This window comes from Camelina sativa, chromosome 9 (assembly GCF_030686135.1).
Source record: "Camelina sativa cultivar CO46 ecotype springtype chromosome 9, ASM3068613v1".
NCBI classification, from domain to species: Eukaryota; Viridiplantae; Streptophyta; class Magnoliopsida; order Brassicales; family Brassicaceae; genus Camelina; species Camelina sativa.
In genome coordinates, this window is record NC_141888.1 from 23,406,807 (window position 1) to 23,420,663 (window position 13,857).

At 32.4% G+C, this 13,857-nt stretch overlaps 2 protein-coding genes across 2 annotated transcripts; both read right to left on the minus strand.

The window, feature by feature from the left end:
- Positions 1-10,859: 10,859 nt before the first annotated feature.
- LOC104711185 (uncharacterized) lies at positions 10,860-11,580 on the minus strand. The gene has a single exon (XM_010427867.2). It carries the CDS (start codon positions 11,542-11,544, stop codon positions 10,903-10,905), a length of 642 nt encoding a protein of 213 aa, XP_010426169.2. The 5' UTR covers positions 11,545-11,580; the 3' UTR covers positions 10,860-10,902.
- Positions 11,581-11,847: 267 nt separating this feature from the next.
- On the minus strand, positions 11,848-13,830 carry LOC104711186 (spermidine sinapoyl-CoA acyltransferase-like). The gene is made up of 2 exons (XM_010427868.2): positions 13,141-13,830; positions 11,848-12,863 (listed from the first exon to the last, which is right to left on the minus strand). Exons 1-2 carry the CDS (start codon positions 13,781-13,783, stop codon positions 12,106-12,108), a joined length of 1,401 nt encoding a protein of 466 aa, XP_010426170.1. The 5' UTR covers positions 13,784-13,830; the 3' UTR covers positions 11,848-12,105.
- Between the last annotated feature and the right edge of the window lie 27 nt (positions 13,831-13,857).

Genomic DNA, 13,857 nt, shown 5'->3' on the forward strand with positions numbered 1-13,857 from the left:
TAGAGGTTACCCCTACCATAGCACATTTCTAATGCAATGATATATTAGATAACATAACGTTTTCTGTACGCTGTTAATTATTATACTATAGCAATATATTTTTGGGTAATGTTTTTTTAATAGCTCTTACTAGGTGCTACGAAAGATCTCCATATAATGACAAAGATTTTATGCTGTGATATATCTTATCATCTCATTTTTTTTTTCTCAATTTTATTATTTAACAAGTATTTTGTAGTGCTATAATATATGTTGATACGATAGCTTATGAGTTTTGCCATACTTAATTTATTAATAGCTACACATATGCTGTAATATAGGTTTTGAGAGCTAATTTTTAGCGCTATAATATATAAAGATAACGTTTTTTTTTTGCTGTCATATGTATTTTAATATAGCTATCTATTATTATAATTTGCATAATATAATTAATACACAAGTCTGAATCCAAAATACCATATAACATAAGTCTGAAACCATAAAATTAACATGTCTGAATCCAAAAGAAGCAACATAAGTCTGAAACCAATATAGCATAAAACATAAGTCTGAATCCAAAACACATAGTTCTTTAACATATTCTTAAACTAAACAAAAGTAGCTAGTTAGACTAGCTGGACCAAAGTTGCTTCACTCCCTGCAAAGAAAATTTCTTTCATCATTAGTTTTGTAATAACATCTGCATAACATGTATACTCAACTCACAATCATCAATGTCTAACACTTACCTTAGTTTCTACCCGTCAATAGACAACCAATTTATCAATTGGCCAAGCGATAGGTGAACCAAGTGCATCTCTCATAAACTCGATCTCATCTGATGTCTTCCAGACTGCTGCATCATCTACCTTCACTTTTTCAATCCAAACACTAGCAGCATTAGGACCCAATGTAACAGAGTGGACCTTATGCTCCGGGTCAGTTTTATGAACACGTCCCTCAGCAACAATCCGCTTCTTTCCGCTAATATCCATCAGCTTACACTTCTGATTTTCCTTCATACCTCCACCTATGTTTTTCCTCTGACATGTTTACAATATAAACCATTTAATAAAGAGAGAATACTAACTATAATAAATTCAAAACATGTATTGTTATTTACCGGAGATCTCCGAAGAGGGGACTGTGAAGTCAAATCAATTTCAGTTGCAGGAGATTTTGATCCTTTTGTTAGAGACTTCTCTCCTGATTTAGGATCTGCTGCAGATGATTTCTCCTTTGATGTTGCTGCAGATTTTTGACATGATGCTGTAGACTTCGTCTTTGTTGCTGCAGATTTTGAACATGTTGCTGTAGTTGTATCAATATGGGACTTCTCACCTGTTTCTGTAGATTTCTGACATGCTCCATCTGTGTTGGTGTTTTCAAATACAATTTTGCAATAAGGCCATGCAACAAAAGATAGTAAACAGTCCTCAAGGTATGTCACTTCCATCGTAGCCCTCCATATAAATGTCTCGGACTGATGCACCTCATCAACAAATACTTTAACAGCCTTTGGTCTGATTGGAACTCCATTCACCAATGCCTTTGGATCTTCTGAATGAACACGTCCTTCAGCAACGACTACATCATCATTCGACAAATCGAGTAGTTTGCATTTGTTCAATGAATCTTTCTTTGTACCCTGTCAAACACATTGTGTCAATAACCTAACTATGTTAACTGATACTAATCAAGTCATGACAAAGTAAAGAAAACCTTTACCAGTGTTGCAATATCATCTTGCTGCAGCTCCTGTTCTAGATTAACACACTTGTTGGCTGGCCAGGCAATCATATGCCCAACAGACAACAGTCATTGACGCATGCATGAATCTTCTGGTAACCCATGTCAAATGATTTCAGAAATTTCTTCACCTCGTAGAGTGATGTGTGTAGCACATTATCCTTTGGTAACATCTTCGACAATGTTTCTAGCAGGTCATTGAAGCTCTTATCAGACCAACCATTCTGTGACTTGATTCTGAATAGTGTTACTATAGCCGAGAGCTTACTATGGTTGACACAACTTGGATACAAGGGTGTTTCAGCATCTGCAAGTTTTGCAAGAAAATCATCTTCTTTCTTCTCTTCACCCTCTCCACTATCACCTAAGTCAGCCATATTACCATACTCATCAGCCATAAATTCATCAGCTGCTTCATATAACCTAAAAATCTCATCATTCCACTTGCTGAATCTGCTGTCACTGTCACCTTCAACCGCTGAATTTAATTCTTCATGATGATACCATACAGACTGTAGCTTATATGCCTCATCCATTCCCCTTATAACAAGGTGATCAACTACAACACTTTTTGAGTGCCGATCTATATTACGACAGTCAATGCAAGGACATATAATCAAATCAACATCTCCCAAAGAAGCAGCCACATCTCTTACAAAATTTGAAGCCCCTCTCACATAAGCAGGATCAGCTCTTCATTTAAGAATGAAGAGAAAAAATAAATAAATAAAAAAATCCACAAACACCTTTTGAAAACTTTAACATCTATAAATATAATTATATTTAATACATGGAAAGATGCACCCAATCTTTGTCCAGCATTATATGTTCTAAGCTTAATTCAAACCTTTAGTATCATTAATATCTTTAGTATATATCCTTAATATCATATCATAACAGAGTTATTGAAAAAATCTTATAACAAAATAACTCTAGTATAAAACTAATCGCATATATCAATGTAGACAACAATTCAAAAAGATATACCAGATAAGTACACTATGTCAAACACATATCAAACATTTTTTAAAACTATCACACCGAATAAAACAAAAACCAAAACAACACTACACCAATAGTTACTTTCATCAACACTTTGTACAAAAGACCATTCAGACACAAACTATCATAAATAAACCACAAAAACAAGACAAACACATTCACAGTAATGTTATAAATGAAACAGAAATCAAACACACAACATAACAAGGTAAGAAATTGTACCAACCTGTCGTATGATTTCAGCAAAATAGTAGAGTTGTTTCAGCTATCCAATATTAAAATCAGCAAGACTTGCAAAAAAAGAATATTTGAATTACTATATGATGAATAAATCAAACAAATAAGTATAGAAAGAGTATAGGATTTTTGAGGAAATCAAACAAATAAACAGATTTGAAACAATCACGGTAAACAAATAATTGTCAAAACATGTTCTTAAATTAGATACACAACCTAAATGTAAAAATGATGGAGAAGCTTTACTCGGATAGAATAACTAAAACTCAGATCTTAAACTAATGTTCTTAAATCGGATTGCATGTCCAAAACAACTGTCAATTTATCCAATTTCTAGAAGAAATCGAAACAAATAAACATATTTGAGCTTCAATCGAAACATATGGATGCAAATAAAAGAGGAAAACTATGAAATCACATAGAATCGTTGTTTACAATCAAAGAAAAGAACCCATAGTAAAAGAAAGAAAGAAAGAGTAAGAGGAAGCAAGACATGCCTTCGATTCAAGCTCAAATCCGGGATATGCGAAAATAGGGTCGACGGCTAAAAGCTTGGTTGTCGCCGGTACTTTCAAGGGTGATTCCGGCGAGTTCAATTCGTGATTGGTGAAGCAATTTGAAAGACTGAGAGAGCGATTTGAGGGTCTGAGAGAGCGATTTGTGGGTTTGATTTGGTGGGTCTCACGAAAGCTTCGAGAGAGTTTTTTTTAGGTTTTGTCGTGAAAGTGATTGTTTTTTTGGGGAAAAAAGAGTAAAGTCTAAAATTTGTGAAATATTGGCTAAGTGTTTGGTGGACTAAGTGACTTTAGTTTCCCGGTTAGTAAAATTTTTTCCACAGCGTTTGAAAAACGCTATGCTATAATAACAAAATTACTAACTCATCTACAATAGCATTACAGTAAATCGTGCTATAATGTAATGCTATAAATGTTCATTTTTCTTGTAGTGGACAGAGATCGAAGTTTAAAAACTGGGTGGATGTGGTGCTATATGAAAGTTCCTGGGGGGACACAGATCGTTTTCCCTTTGGATTTTAATAAGTTTTAGAGATTCTGGGGGATTTGAGAGGATTTGTTTAGTTAAAAATACAGAAATCCAAATCTCATGGTTTTAGGTAGAATTTGAAAGAATTTTACCATAAATCATATAAACTTCCCTAAAATCTATCAAAATTCTAAATTTACTAAATCCCATAAAATCCTCCAAAATCATTCTTTCAATACACCCCCCTAAGTATCCAACTAAGCTAAACAAAATAAATTGTATTAAAATAAAAAAAAACAAGAAAAGCAATTAAAACAAGGGAATTTTGCACTTACACCCACTTTCCCCTAAACTATTAACACACACATCCACTTTCTACTATCACCATATTTTCCTTTTGTAAAATCACCACTTACCCCTCAAACTAAACAAACCAACTCTCTTCCAATTAACTTACCTATCTCGATTCTAATTATAGAGAGAGAAAACAATACATCTTCTTCTTCCTCAACTATGATTCTTCCAATTTATCAACCAACAAAAATAATTCAATTCACCATCCTCCCAATTATTCAACCAAACAATACATCTTCTTCTTCCTTGTTTTGCTTTTGTTTCATCCATTGAAAAAGAAAAGCTTGTTTCTGTTTCTCTCTCTTTCTCTCTCCCATTCCTTTTCTAAAGTTTTCAAAAACCATTTCAACAATGGTGGAAACCAGAGAAGGTGAAATCTTTAGATCTCTTTCTTTATCACTTTAGATTATATGAAATTCGATCTGGGATTTTTTTTATTGTATTGTGATTTTACGGATTAATTGTGGTCTTGTGAGCTTTTTAATATTAAATTAGTTTAAGTTCAATCTGGGAAAAAGTTTGAGTTTTGTTGTGTGAGTGTTATCCATTACTTATATTGTATCCACAAATAGTTTTCCATTCAGATAAGTTTGACAAATATTGTATCCACAAATAGTTATCCATGTGGACAAATATTGTATCCACAAATTGCACTATAACCCCGATCAATAATATGTTTCCATATGGACATGTTGTCATGAACACCTGAATTGATGGGTATTACTTCTATTCTGAATTGATGGGTATTACTTCGATAATATGTTTCCATATGACACATTGTCATAGACACCTGAATTGATTGGTATCCACATAACCGTAGATATATGGATTTGATGTTGTCATTGTACCATAATGTACAATAGTTCATCTAAAGATATATCAATATAGATCTTAAAATGTAGAAAAAACAAATCATAACTTACTGTATAAAAATAAATATATAATTTTGATAATAACTAATACAGTAAAAGAAAAGGAAGAGAAAAAGAGAAAGAGGAGAGGGAGAGAGCCTTTGTCCAAAAAAAAAAAAGAGGTGAGGGAGTGAGAAAGAAAAACATCAATTCGAAAAAATCTATCCTCCATCAAAATTCTTCTGAGGACAAAATTGTAAAAGAAACATAGACACATAAGCAACAAACTTAGGAAAGTATAGAGAGTTGGGAAAGTGGGTTTTTGTGAAGGATGTTTACTTCAAAGTGGGTGTGAGTGCTAAAAATCCTTAAAACAAGAGTGTATTCTATAGAAAGAGAGAGAGGCTTAGGGAATTTCTTAGATAATTCAGAATTGCATATTAAATATAATGTCATGATTAATTAAAAACAAGTTATAAAACTCAAATCACAATGGTAAAATTAACCAGCTCTCGCTGCAAAAATTATCTAAATCTAAAAACTAGGATTCTAAATCTCTTTACAAATCCTAAAGATGAAACCAACATTAATTAAATTCTTTGATAAGTTCAAAAAATCTCTAAACCAAATCTCTTTGTGAATAAGTATTTTTATTTGCTCATCTAAGATTATTTCAGTAAATCAATAACACTCTCATGTGTCTACCTAATTAACCTAAGATCAGATTCTAGGTTGCTCTCGCCACTCTAGAATAATCAATAAGCACAATCCAGATGAAGAACTCTATAGATATTATCCTAACAATCTGATAACTTAACAATTCATGAATTCCTTTGAAAACCCTAAAACTAACCGAGAATCTACTCAAACATGGTAAATGAAACAAACATTATGAATAAAATAGATTGTATATAGAAATTAATAGAATGAGTAAAAGAGTTTTGAATCTTCTCTAAAAGAGTTTCTGATTCTTCTCTCCAAGATCTCTACAAATCTCTCTCTTCCAAATAAAGCTTAGGTCTAAACAATGACCTTAAAATCATATAAATAGTCTAAAAATACGATTTGGAACTTAATTGTAAATAGCTGAAACTTCTAGGGTAAATTTTGTAATTCTTGAAAACTTGTATAGAAATCTGTACTGTGTTAGGTGTTGACCGACAACACTCCTGTTTTGCTCCAAAATGCTCCAATTGATCTCAAATCGCATCTGAACCTGAAATAACTCTAAAAAAACTCAATAAGTAGACTCTATAAATAAGACATATATCATCGCAAAAAAACCTTTAAAACCATGATATATCATATTTTATAACACAGTAAAGGAAATCCGACGTGAGAGTACAATATTGAATTCGAGTTGTAAGCTAGGGTTATCTGCTTCTCTTTGAACTTTGTTTTCTTTTCATCGTTTGATAATATGCTTTTCTCCCATGGCTGGACTTTCAATTCGTTCTTGTGTTGTTGTTTATTCGGTGGATTCGTTTATGAGGTTTTTTTGTACAGGTGCTTTCATTCTTTGAAGCTGTTCCTTGCTGCGGATTATTTGTGGTTTTTTTCCAAGGATTCCGTGTTCTATTGAAGATTGTAAGAGTTAAAGGTTTCGTTTTCTAGGGATTTGCAAGCTAGTTTTTTTTTGGTTTTAGTGCGTTTTACGTTTTGATTATTAATTTGTGCATCATGGGCAGATGTGGTTGACAAAGAGAACGTTGGTTCTGGGTCTCATCCGTCTCGACTTACTTGTGTTCCTCTGCATCTAAGAAACAAGCAACCAACTTATGAGCTTGTTGCTCCATTATATTGCCAGCTAAAGTACGTGTAGGTCTTTGTGGTCCACGTTCTGGGTCTCGATGGGCTCCTGGTGCTACTGTTGGTGCCTGGTGGTTGGGGTGGTTGATAAGGGACGAGACCTGTGGAGATGCTATTGTTTGAACACTTTTTTTTTTTTTTTTAATCTTTCAAAATTCCACCTTTTAAAGGTGTGATTTTATATATATTAGGATGTCGGCCCGTGTGATGCCGCACGGGAATGTGAAAACTTAAAATGACTAACATTGTTAATTTCACATTTCGAATGAAAATTTTATGATAATTTTTTAACTGTATAGTATAAAAGTTAGAAATAATCACTAAGATGAATCAATCAAATTAATTAAATAATTTTTTTTGTTGTATATATAAAAATCAATTCAATAACAATAAAAGAATAATGTTAAAGATATATGAATCAAGGTTTGCTGAATCATACTCAGATAATCAATTTTGAAAGATATTCACATAAAATAAAATTTAAATCATATTCTGTCGAAATTTACAAAAAATAATAAAAAAAAAGCAGGGAGAAAGAGCTAATAGATGCAAGCCTGCAACCAACCAAATTGACTAAAAAGATAAATCATGAAGAATTAGAAATCACAATCAATTATCTAAATTAATACTTGGAAGATATGATAGATGTGGGTATTAGATGGAAAATGACACCAAAGAAAAGTTAGATGAATGAATCAATAAATAAAACAATCCAAATTTTAATAAAGATGAGCGAATCAATGTTGCTTAATAAATTGAAAAAATAATACTTAGAATTTTTAAATTTGAAGGTGTTATCAAAGAACAAAAACTCTTTTCAAAGTCCATAAAAATCTATATATATATATATATAAATAAAGATGTGTGAAACAAAAATGTGCAAAACAAACAAATTGAAAGCTGAGAGTACGACGAAGAAACACAATTGTTGGATCAAAACATTGTAACTTTTGAGATTATTAACAAATCTAAACAGTTAGATGAGATAATAAAAATAATCTCATCCGTTAAATTTAAATTGACCCTTAAAAGTGAATTTGCTATAATAAATAAACATATAAATCTATGAAAAATTAGAAATCACAATCAATTACCTAGATTAATTCTTGGAAGAGATGATTGATGCGGTATAAATGGAAAACGACACCAAACAAAAGTTAAATGATGAAATTAATAAATAAAACAATCCAAATTTTAACGAAGATGAGTGAATCAATGTTGATTAATAAATTGAAAGAAAATAATACTCATAATTATTAAAACTTGGAGATGTGAAAAAAAACTCAAAAAATAAAAACTTTTTCAAATTCCATAAAAATCTGTATATATAAAAAAATAAAAAGGTGTGAATAAAAAAGGTGCGAAAACTAACAAGTGCAAACATTGAAAGATAGGGGTACGACGAAGAAACACAACTGTTGGATCAAAACATTGCAACTTTTGAGATCATTAACAAATCTAAACCGTTACATGAGACAATAAAAACAATCTCATCCGTTAGATTTAAATTGACTCTTAAAAGTGGTTTTGCTACTATATATAAAATTTTTTTAAAAAACACTCCAATAAATCGTAAGTTTAAAATTATTAATCGTAAGTTTAAAATTAAAATAATATTCAGAAAACAATAAAATAGAAACTTGTTTTAATAGTCCATAAAAAAACTATATATAATAGACAAAGTGGTGTAAAATACACAGTTGTAAAACATCAAGATGTGAAACAAAAAGGTGTAAAAATTAATATGTGCGATTTTTGAAAGATGGGGATACGACGAAGAAACACGATTATTGGAAGAAAAAGACTTTCAACTGTTGGGATCATTAAAAATTCTAAACCTTTAGATGAGATAACAGAAATAATCTCATCCGTTAGATTAAAATTGACCCCCAAAAATGGGTTTATTAGAAATAGAACAATACAAAAAAGAATAAAATAAACTTTGTATGCGTGAAAGTTTATGTCTTTATAGATCATTAATGCTATACTCTTTCCGAACTATATGACCACATGTATAATAATAATAATCTAACAGAGAAGAAATTAACTTATTCGTATTTAACCAAATGGACACTAACAAGTTCATAAGTAGACACTGACAGGTTCATTCGTAAGCTTTTGTCATTAGTTCGGTGAGTTTCATAAATCTATTTATATATGTTACAACACAACACATATATAAAAATATCTTGAATTGAAGATTGATGCAGGTTTATTAAAAAACACTACAATAAAACAATTTTTTGATTTTATTTATTAACTTGTAAGTTTAAAAAATACTCAGAAAACAATAATTTCAAAACTTGTTTTTGTTGTCCATAAATGTTTATATAATAAACAAAGAGGTGTAAAATATAAAAGTGTAAAACATAGAGGTGTGAAACAAAAATGTACAAAGATTAATAGGTGTGATTTTTGAAAGATGGGGGGTAAGATGAAGAGATGCAAAAATTAATAGGTTCGATTTATGAAAGATGGGGGTACGACGAAGAGACATGATTATTTGAAGAAAAAAAACTTGCAACTGTTGGGATCGTAATAATTTTAACCATTAGATGGAATAATAGAACTAATCTCATCCGTTGGATTAAAGTTGACAAAAAAATGGGTTTGCTATTATATATAGATTCATAAATCTATCTATATGCAAATATAAAATACTTTGAATTGAAAATTGATGCAGGTTAATTAAAAAAAAGTCCAATAAAACAATTCTCTGATTTTATTTATTAACTTGTAAGTTTAAAAAATACTCAGAAAACAATAAATTCAAAACTTGTTTTTGTATTCCATAAATGTTTATATATAATAAACAAAGGGGTGTGAAATATAAAGGTGTAAAACATAGAGGTGTTAAACAAAAAGGTGCAAAAATTAATAGGTACAATTTTTGAAAGATGGGGGTACGATAGAGAGATGTAAAAATCAATATGTGCGATTTATGAAAGATGAGGGTACGACGAAAAGACACGATTATTTGAAAGAAAAAAACTTGCAACTGTTATGGATCATAAATAATTTTAAACCATTAGATTAAATAATATAACTAATCTCATCCATTAGATTAAAGTTGACACAAAAAAGTGGGTTTGCTATTATATATAGATATCACTCATATTTTTTATTCAAAAAAGGTTTAAAAAAAAATCTTAAAATCATTCAAAGTAGTTTGAAAAAAGAAGTCATGATATTTTGAATAATAATAGATTGGGAGTTTTACAAATTATGGACTAAATAACAAGAGATTGTGAATTATTTAAAATGATTTTACATAAATCTTAAGTTCAATAACAATCAAAATACTTTTAAAAATCATCAATTGAATAACAAATTATTTTAAAATACCTTAAATTCTTCTTAAATATCAAATTCAATAGATCCCCTCAATTAGTTGATTCAGTGAAATATCATGATCAATTTTATATAATAGAATATAGATTGTATAAGAAAAATGCATTCAGAAAGTTTATAATATAAATTATTAAATATTTGCTAGAGTCGCAAATTTGTATGATTGTTAGACGTGTAACTCGCTAGTTTCTAAAGTACAACATCTTTACCTGCGGTATACGGCGAGAAAATTGTTTTTAGATATTAATTTCTAATTATGATTATATTACAAATAATAATTTCAAATTTATATATATATATATATTCAAATAGTAATAGTTTAATTATGTAAATCTTACCCGAAAAAATGTTACTTTGATAAATGTATTTCCGAATTCGTAATAGGGGATATGATACAGATACAATTAAGGTTTTTCTTAAGGTGCAACGGTGGTATATCTTTAAGGTGTTTTTTGGTTTTGTAATTTTCTGCCAAAATAGAAGTTGGTACCTATTTAGAACTTGGAAATTTTGAAATATAGGCATTTAAGGTTTTAATTTTCGTTTAAAAACATTAAAAATCGATAATTTTATTTCTTTCGACATTTCAGCTGACAGATGGTTCAGAGCAACAAATGGGACAAATCTTCTTCGTCTCAAGCCATTTGGTTATACAATCAGAGTGGTATGGATGGTCACAAGGTCGGAGAACGACCAAAGATTCTCTTTCTTCAAACTCCATTTGGCAAACCACACAACGATCAATCTCGTTTTTGTTATTTGAAAATACGTATGTCGATGCGTTCAAACACGTGGAGATTTCGGTAGGAGTCAGCCCACGTTTTTCGACTCCGATAAAGTCTCCAAGTGCAATCAGTTCCTCGTAAGACAACTGGTCGGGATCAATCTCATCTTCTTCCTCCAAAAAATCATCCTCCTCAGGGTTGGAGTTGCTACTTTCTTGGTCCTCAAGAAACTCATTGATTTCGTCTTCATCTTCTCCATATCCATTGCTGTCGAAATACTCGTAGTAGTTCTCATTGGTTTCTTCTTCTTCATCTTCATCTTCAGATTCTTCGTCACTTTCCATCATCGAAAGCATTGAAGAGACCGAATCATGCATAGCAGGGGCAAAATGGGAATTAGCTTGGGAGGCAGCAAGAGCAACTTCAGAATTTGCTCGCTCGAAGAGGGTTAGATCGGGAAGTTTGTTTGGAGGGTGCTTAGCCTCTTCTTCTTGGTTATCCATTGGAGAAGAAGAAGCAATTCGGGTTGTGGTTTAGGAAGCCGTACTTTAGGATTTTATATGAAAATGGCTTGCATGTCAAATAGGTTACTTAAGCAACAAGAAATGAATAATGTAGAAACTTCCGTACAAAGTGATACAAAAGTAATATGGGGAAGTCAGGGGTATCCTTTTTCGCTGTTATAAGCAAATATAGTTGCATTAAAACTTAATTTACTGCATTTCCCCTTAACTTTGGGTTTCCAAGAAAGAAATAAAAGTCATTTCTTGTTGAAGCAATCTACTTAAAATTCAAGAATGTTTAGATGAAGCAATCTACTTAAAATTCCAATATAAAAATGGATCTCGTTTTACACTATTGCAGGTTTTAACTTTAAAACATAATAGAAAAGTTAGTCTCAACAACAAAAATAAATATTCAGTACACCACACCAAGGTAAAAAAAAAAAACGTTTCACACGATTCGAGGGTTTATTCAGTACGTAATTGTTCATAATAAAATCAAAAGCAATATATACTTGAAACATTAATCAAGCTCATGCAAGACCGTACGCCGTTTAATAGTTAAGAAACACTCATCTCCTCTTTGAACTTAGCCATTGCAGCCTTCGGTAGCGTAACTAGCACACGAACGCCACCTTCCATCCCTGGAACTGCCTTTGAAGATGGCAAAAAAACACAGAGTTGGGGAAAATTCACTGGAAGCAACGGTATTATGTTCACTAAACCTCCCCAGCCATTATAATGCAGACCGATTTGTCGCCAATCCGAGAGCATCATGGACCCTGCGTTGATACCCGTAACCGATGCCTTCATCTTTAACGTTCCCTCAATTTTGCTAAGTTCCCCCAATACATACTCCTTGCGTATCGCAGCTGTCTTCATGTTCTTTATGAGCCTCACGACATGAGACAATGATGATTCGCTTAGCTCGCTAGCTGTCAATGACACATATGCATTGACAAAGGCATTGCCGTAGTAGCCTTCTGGTAATGCCGGCTCCATAATGCTACAGATACCAATGGCTAACCATAGATCCGTAGTTCCCTCTGGATTCAGCTTCAGGGCTCGGCATCGTGCTCTCCAGACGTGGGCCGCAAGAATCTCTAGAGTCGTGATCGTGACTACCACCTTCTCTTTGTCATTCGTCATTTGCTCGTCCTCTCCAACTATCTTTTTGAGTTTTGTAATATCTTGGGAAGTAATGTACAGGATCTCACAGACCATGTCCTCAGTCAGTGTATAAGGCGAAGTAGCAATAGACGAAAAAGCCTTCGGCAAATCAACAACTTCCGGATTTTTGTTGAAGTCTCCGAGTTCACCTACAATGTTTTTGTTACCATAGTTTCAAAGTTATTTAACCAAAACAGAAACAAAAACAATTGTTACTATTTACGCAAACAAAAAAATTTCAGATTGCGTTTTGCGTTTACATATATAGATTACAAGTATCTCTTATTAAAACGTAAAAAAGTGCTGTTGTAAAAATAAAAATGTAAAACAAACAAGAGTACTGTTTTGAAAACATATAAAAATGTAAAAATTAACCTTTCAACATGTAAAGAAAAATTATTAAAACATGAAAGTTTGGTTGCATACCGTTAATGTTGTTAAAGATGAGCCTCTCTCTCTCCCATACGGGGATGACGGTGAGTTGGGTCTTTCCGGAGGCAAGCTCGTTCATCGTTCGGAAAAAATGAGCCACTCCAACACCATCACAGACTGAGTGAGAGTGAGACATTCCAATAGTGATTCCTCCACACGCAAACTGTGTGACCTGTAAAGCCAGAGGATCGTATCCCTCACAGCCCGTCACTGGTTCGTAACAAGGCACCAGTTGGTAGGCGGCGTCCAAGTGGTCAGCATTGTCCAAGTAATTGAGAGAAGAGAGAGTGCACGTGGCAGTTGCCCTTATAAAGGGGACTCCATCTCCGGCTTTGCAATTCAACTGAAGTCTATTGTCATCGGACTTCCGGTGAAGTTTTCCGGCAAGAGGGTAGTAATAGACAAGGGCATTAGAGAGAGCATATTGGAGAAGAGAAGCTGGATCATGGCTGGCTTGATCTTTAAGATAAGGTTTGGGAGCGAAGACGCATATGGTTTTGAGAATGGCTTCGATGTTAGGATTATTGTCGATGGTGGAGAGAAAGAGAGAGACATCAGGTGTTGGCTTTGATGGTTTCACTAGAACCACTTCTGATTTCTCAACGACCAAGGGACTTGAGTTATCTTCACTTCCCATGTCTATGTCTTTGTTTGTAATTAGTATATAGGACGTGTGTTTTGTGTGTGTATAATTTCTTTCGTACATGGGAA

Excerpts from the sequence above, each read along its gene's own strand:
- LOC104711185 (XM_010427867.2), bottom strand. The coding sequence starts at position 11,544 with ATGGATAACCAAGAAGAAGAGGCTAAGCACCCTCCAAACAAACTTCCC.
- LOC104711186 (XM_010427868.2), bottom strand. The coding sequence starts at position 13,783 with ATGGGAAGTGAAGATAACTCAAGTCCCTTGGTCGTTGAGAAATCAGAA. Across the intron at positions 12,864-13,140 it reads CATCTTTAACAACATTAACG|GTGAACTCGGAGACTTCAAC; the intron begins GTATGCAACCAA and ends AAAACATTGTAG.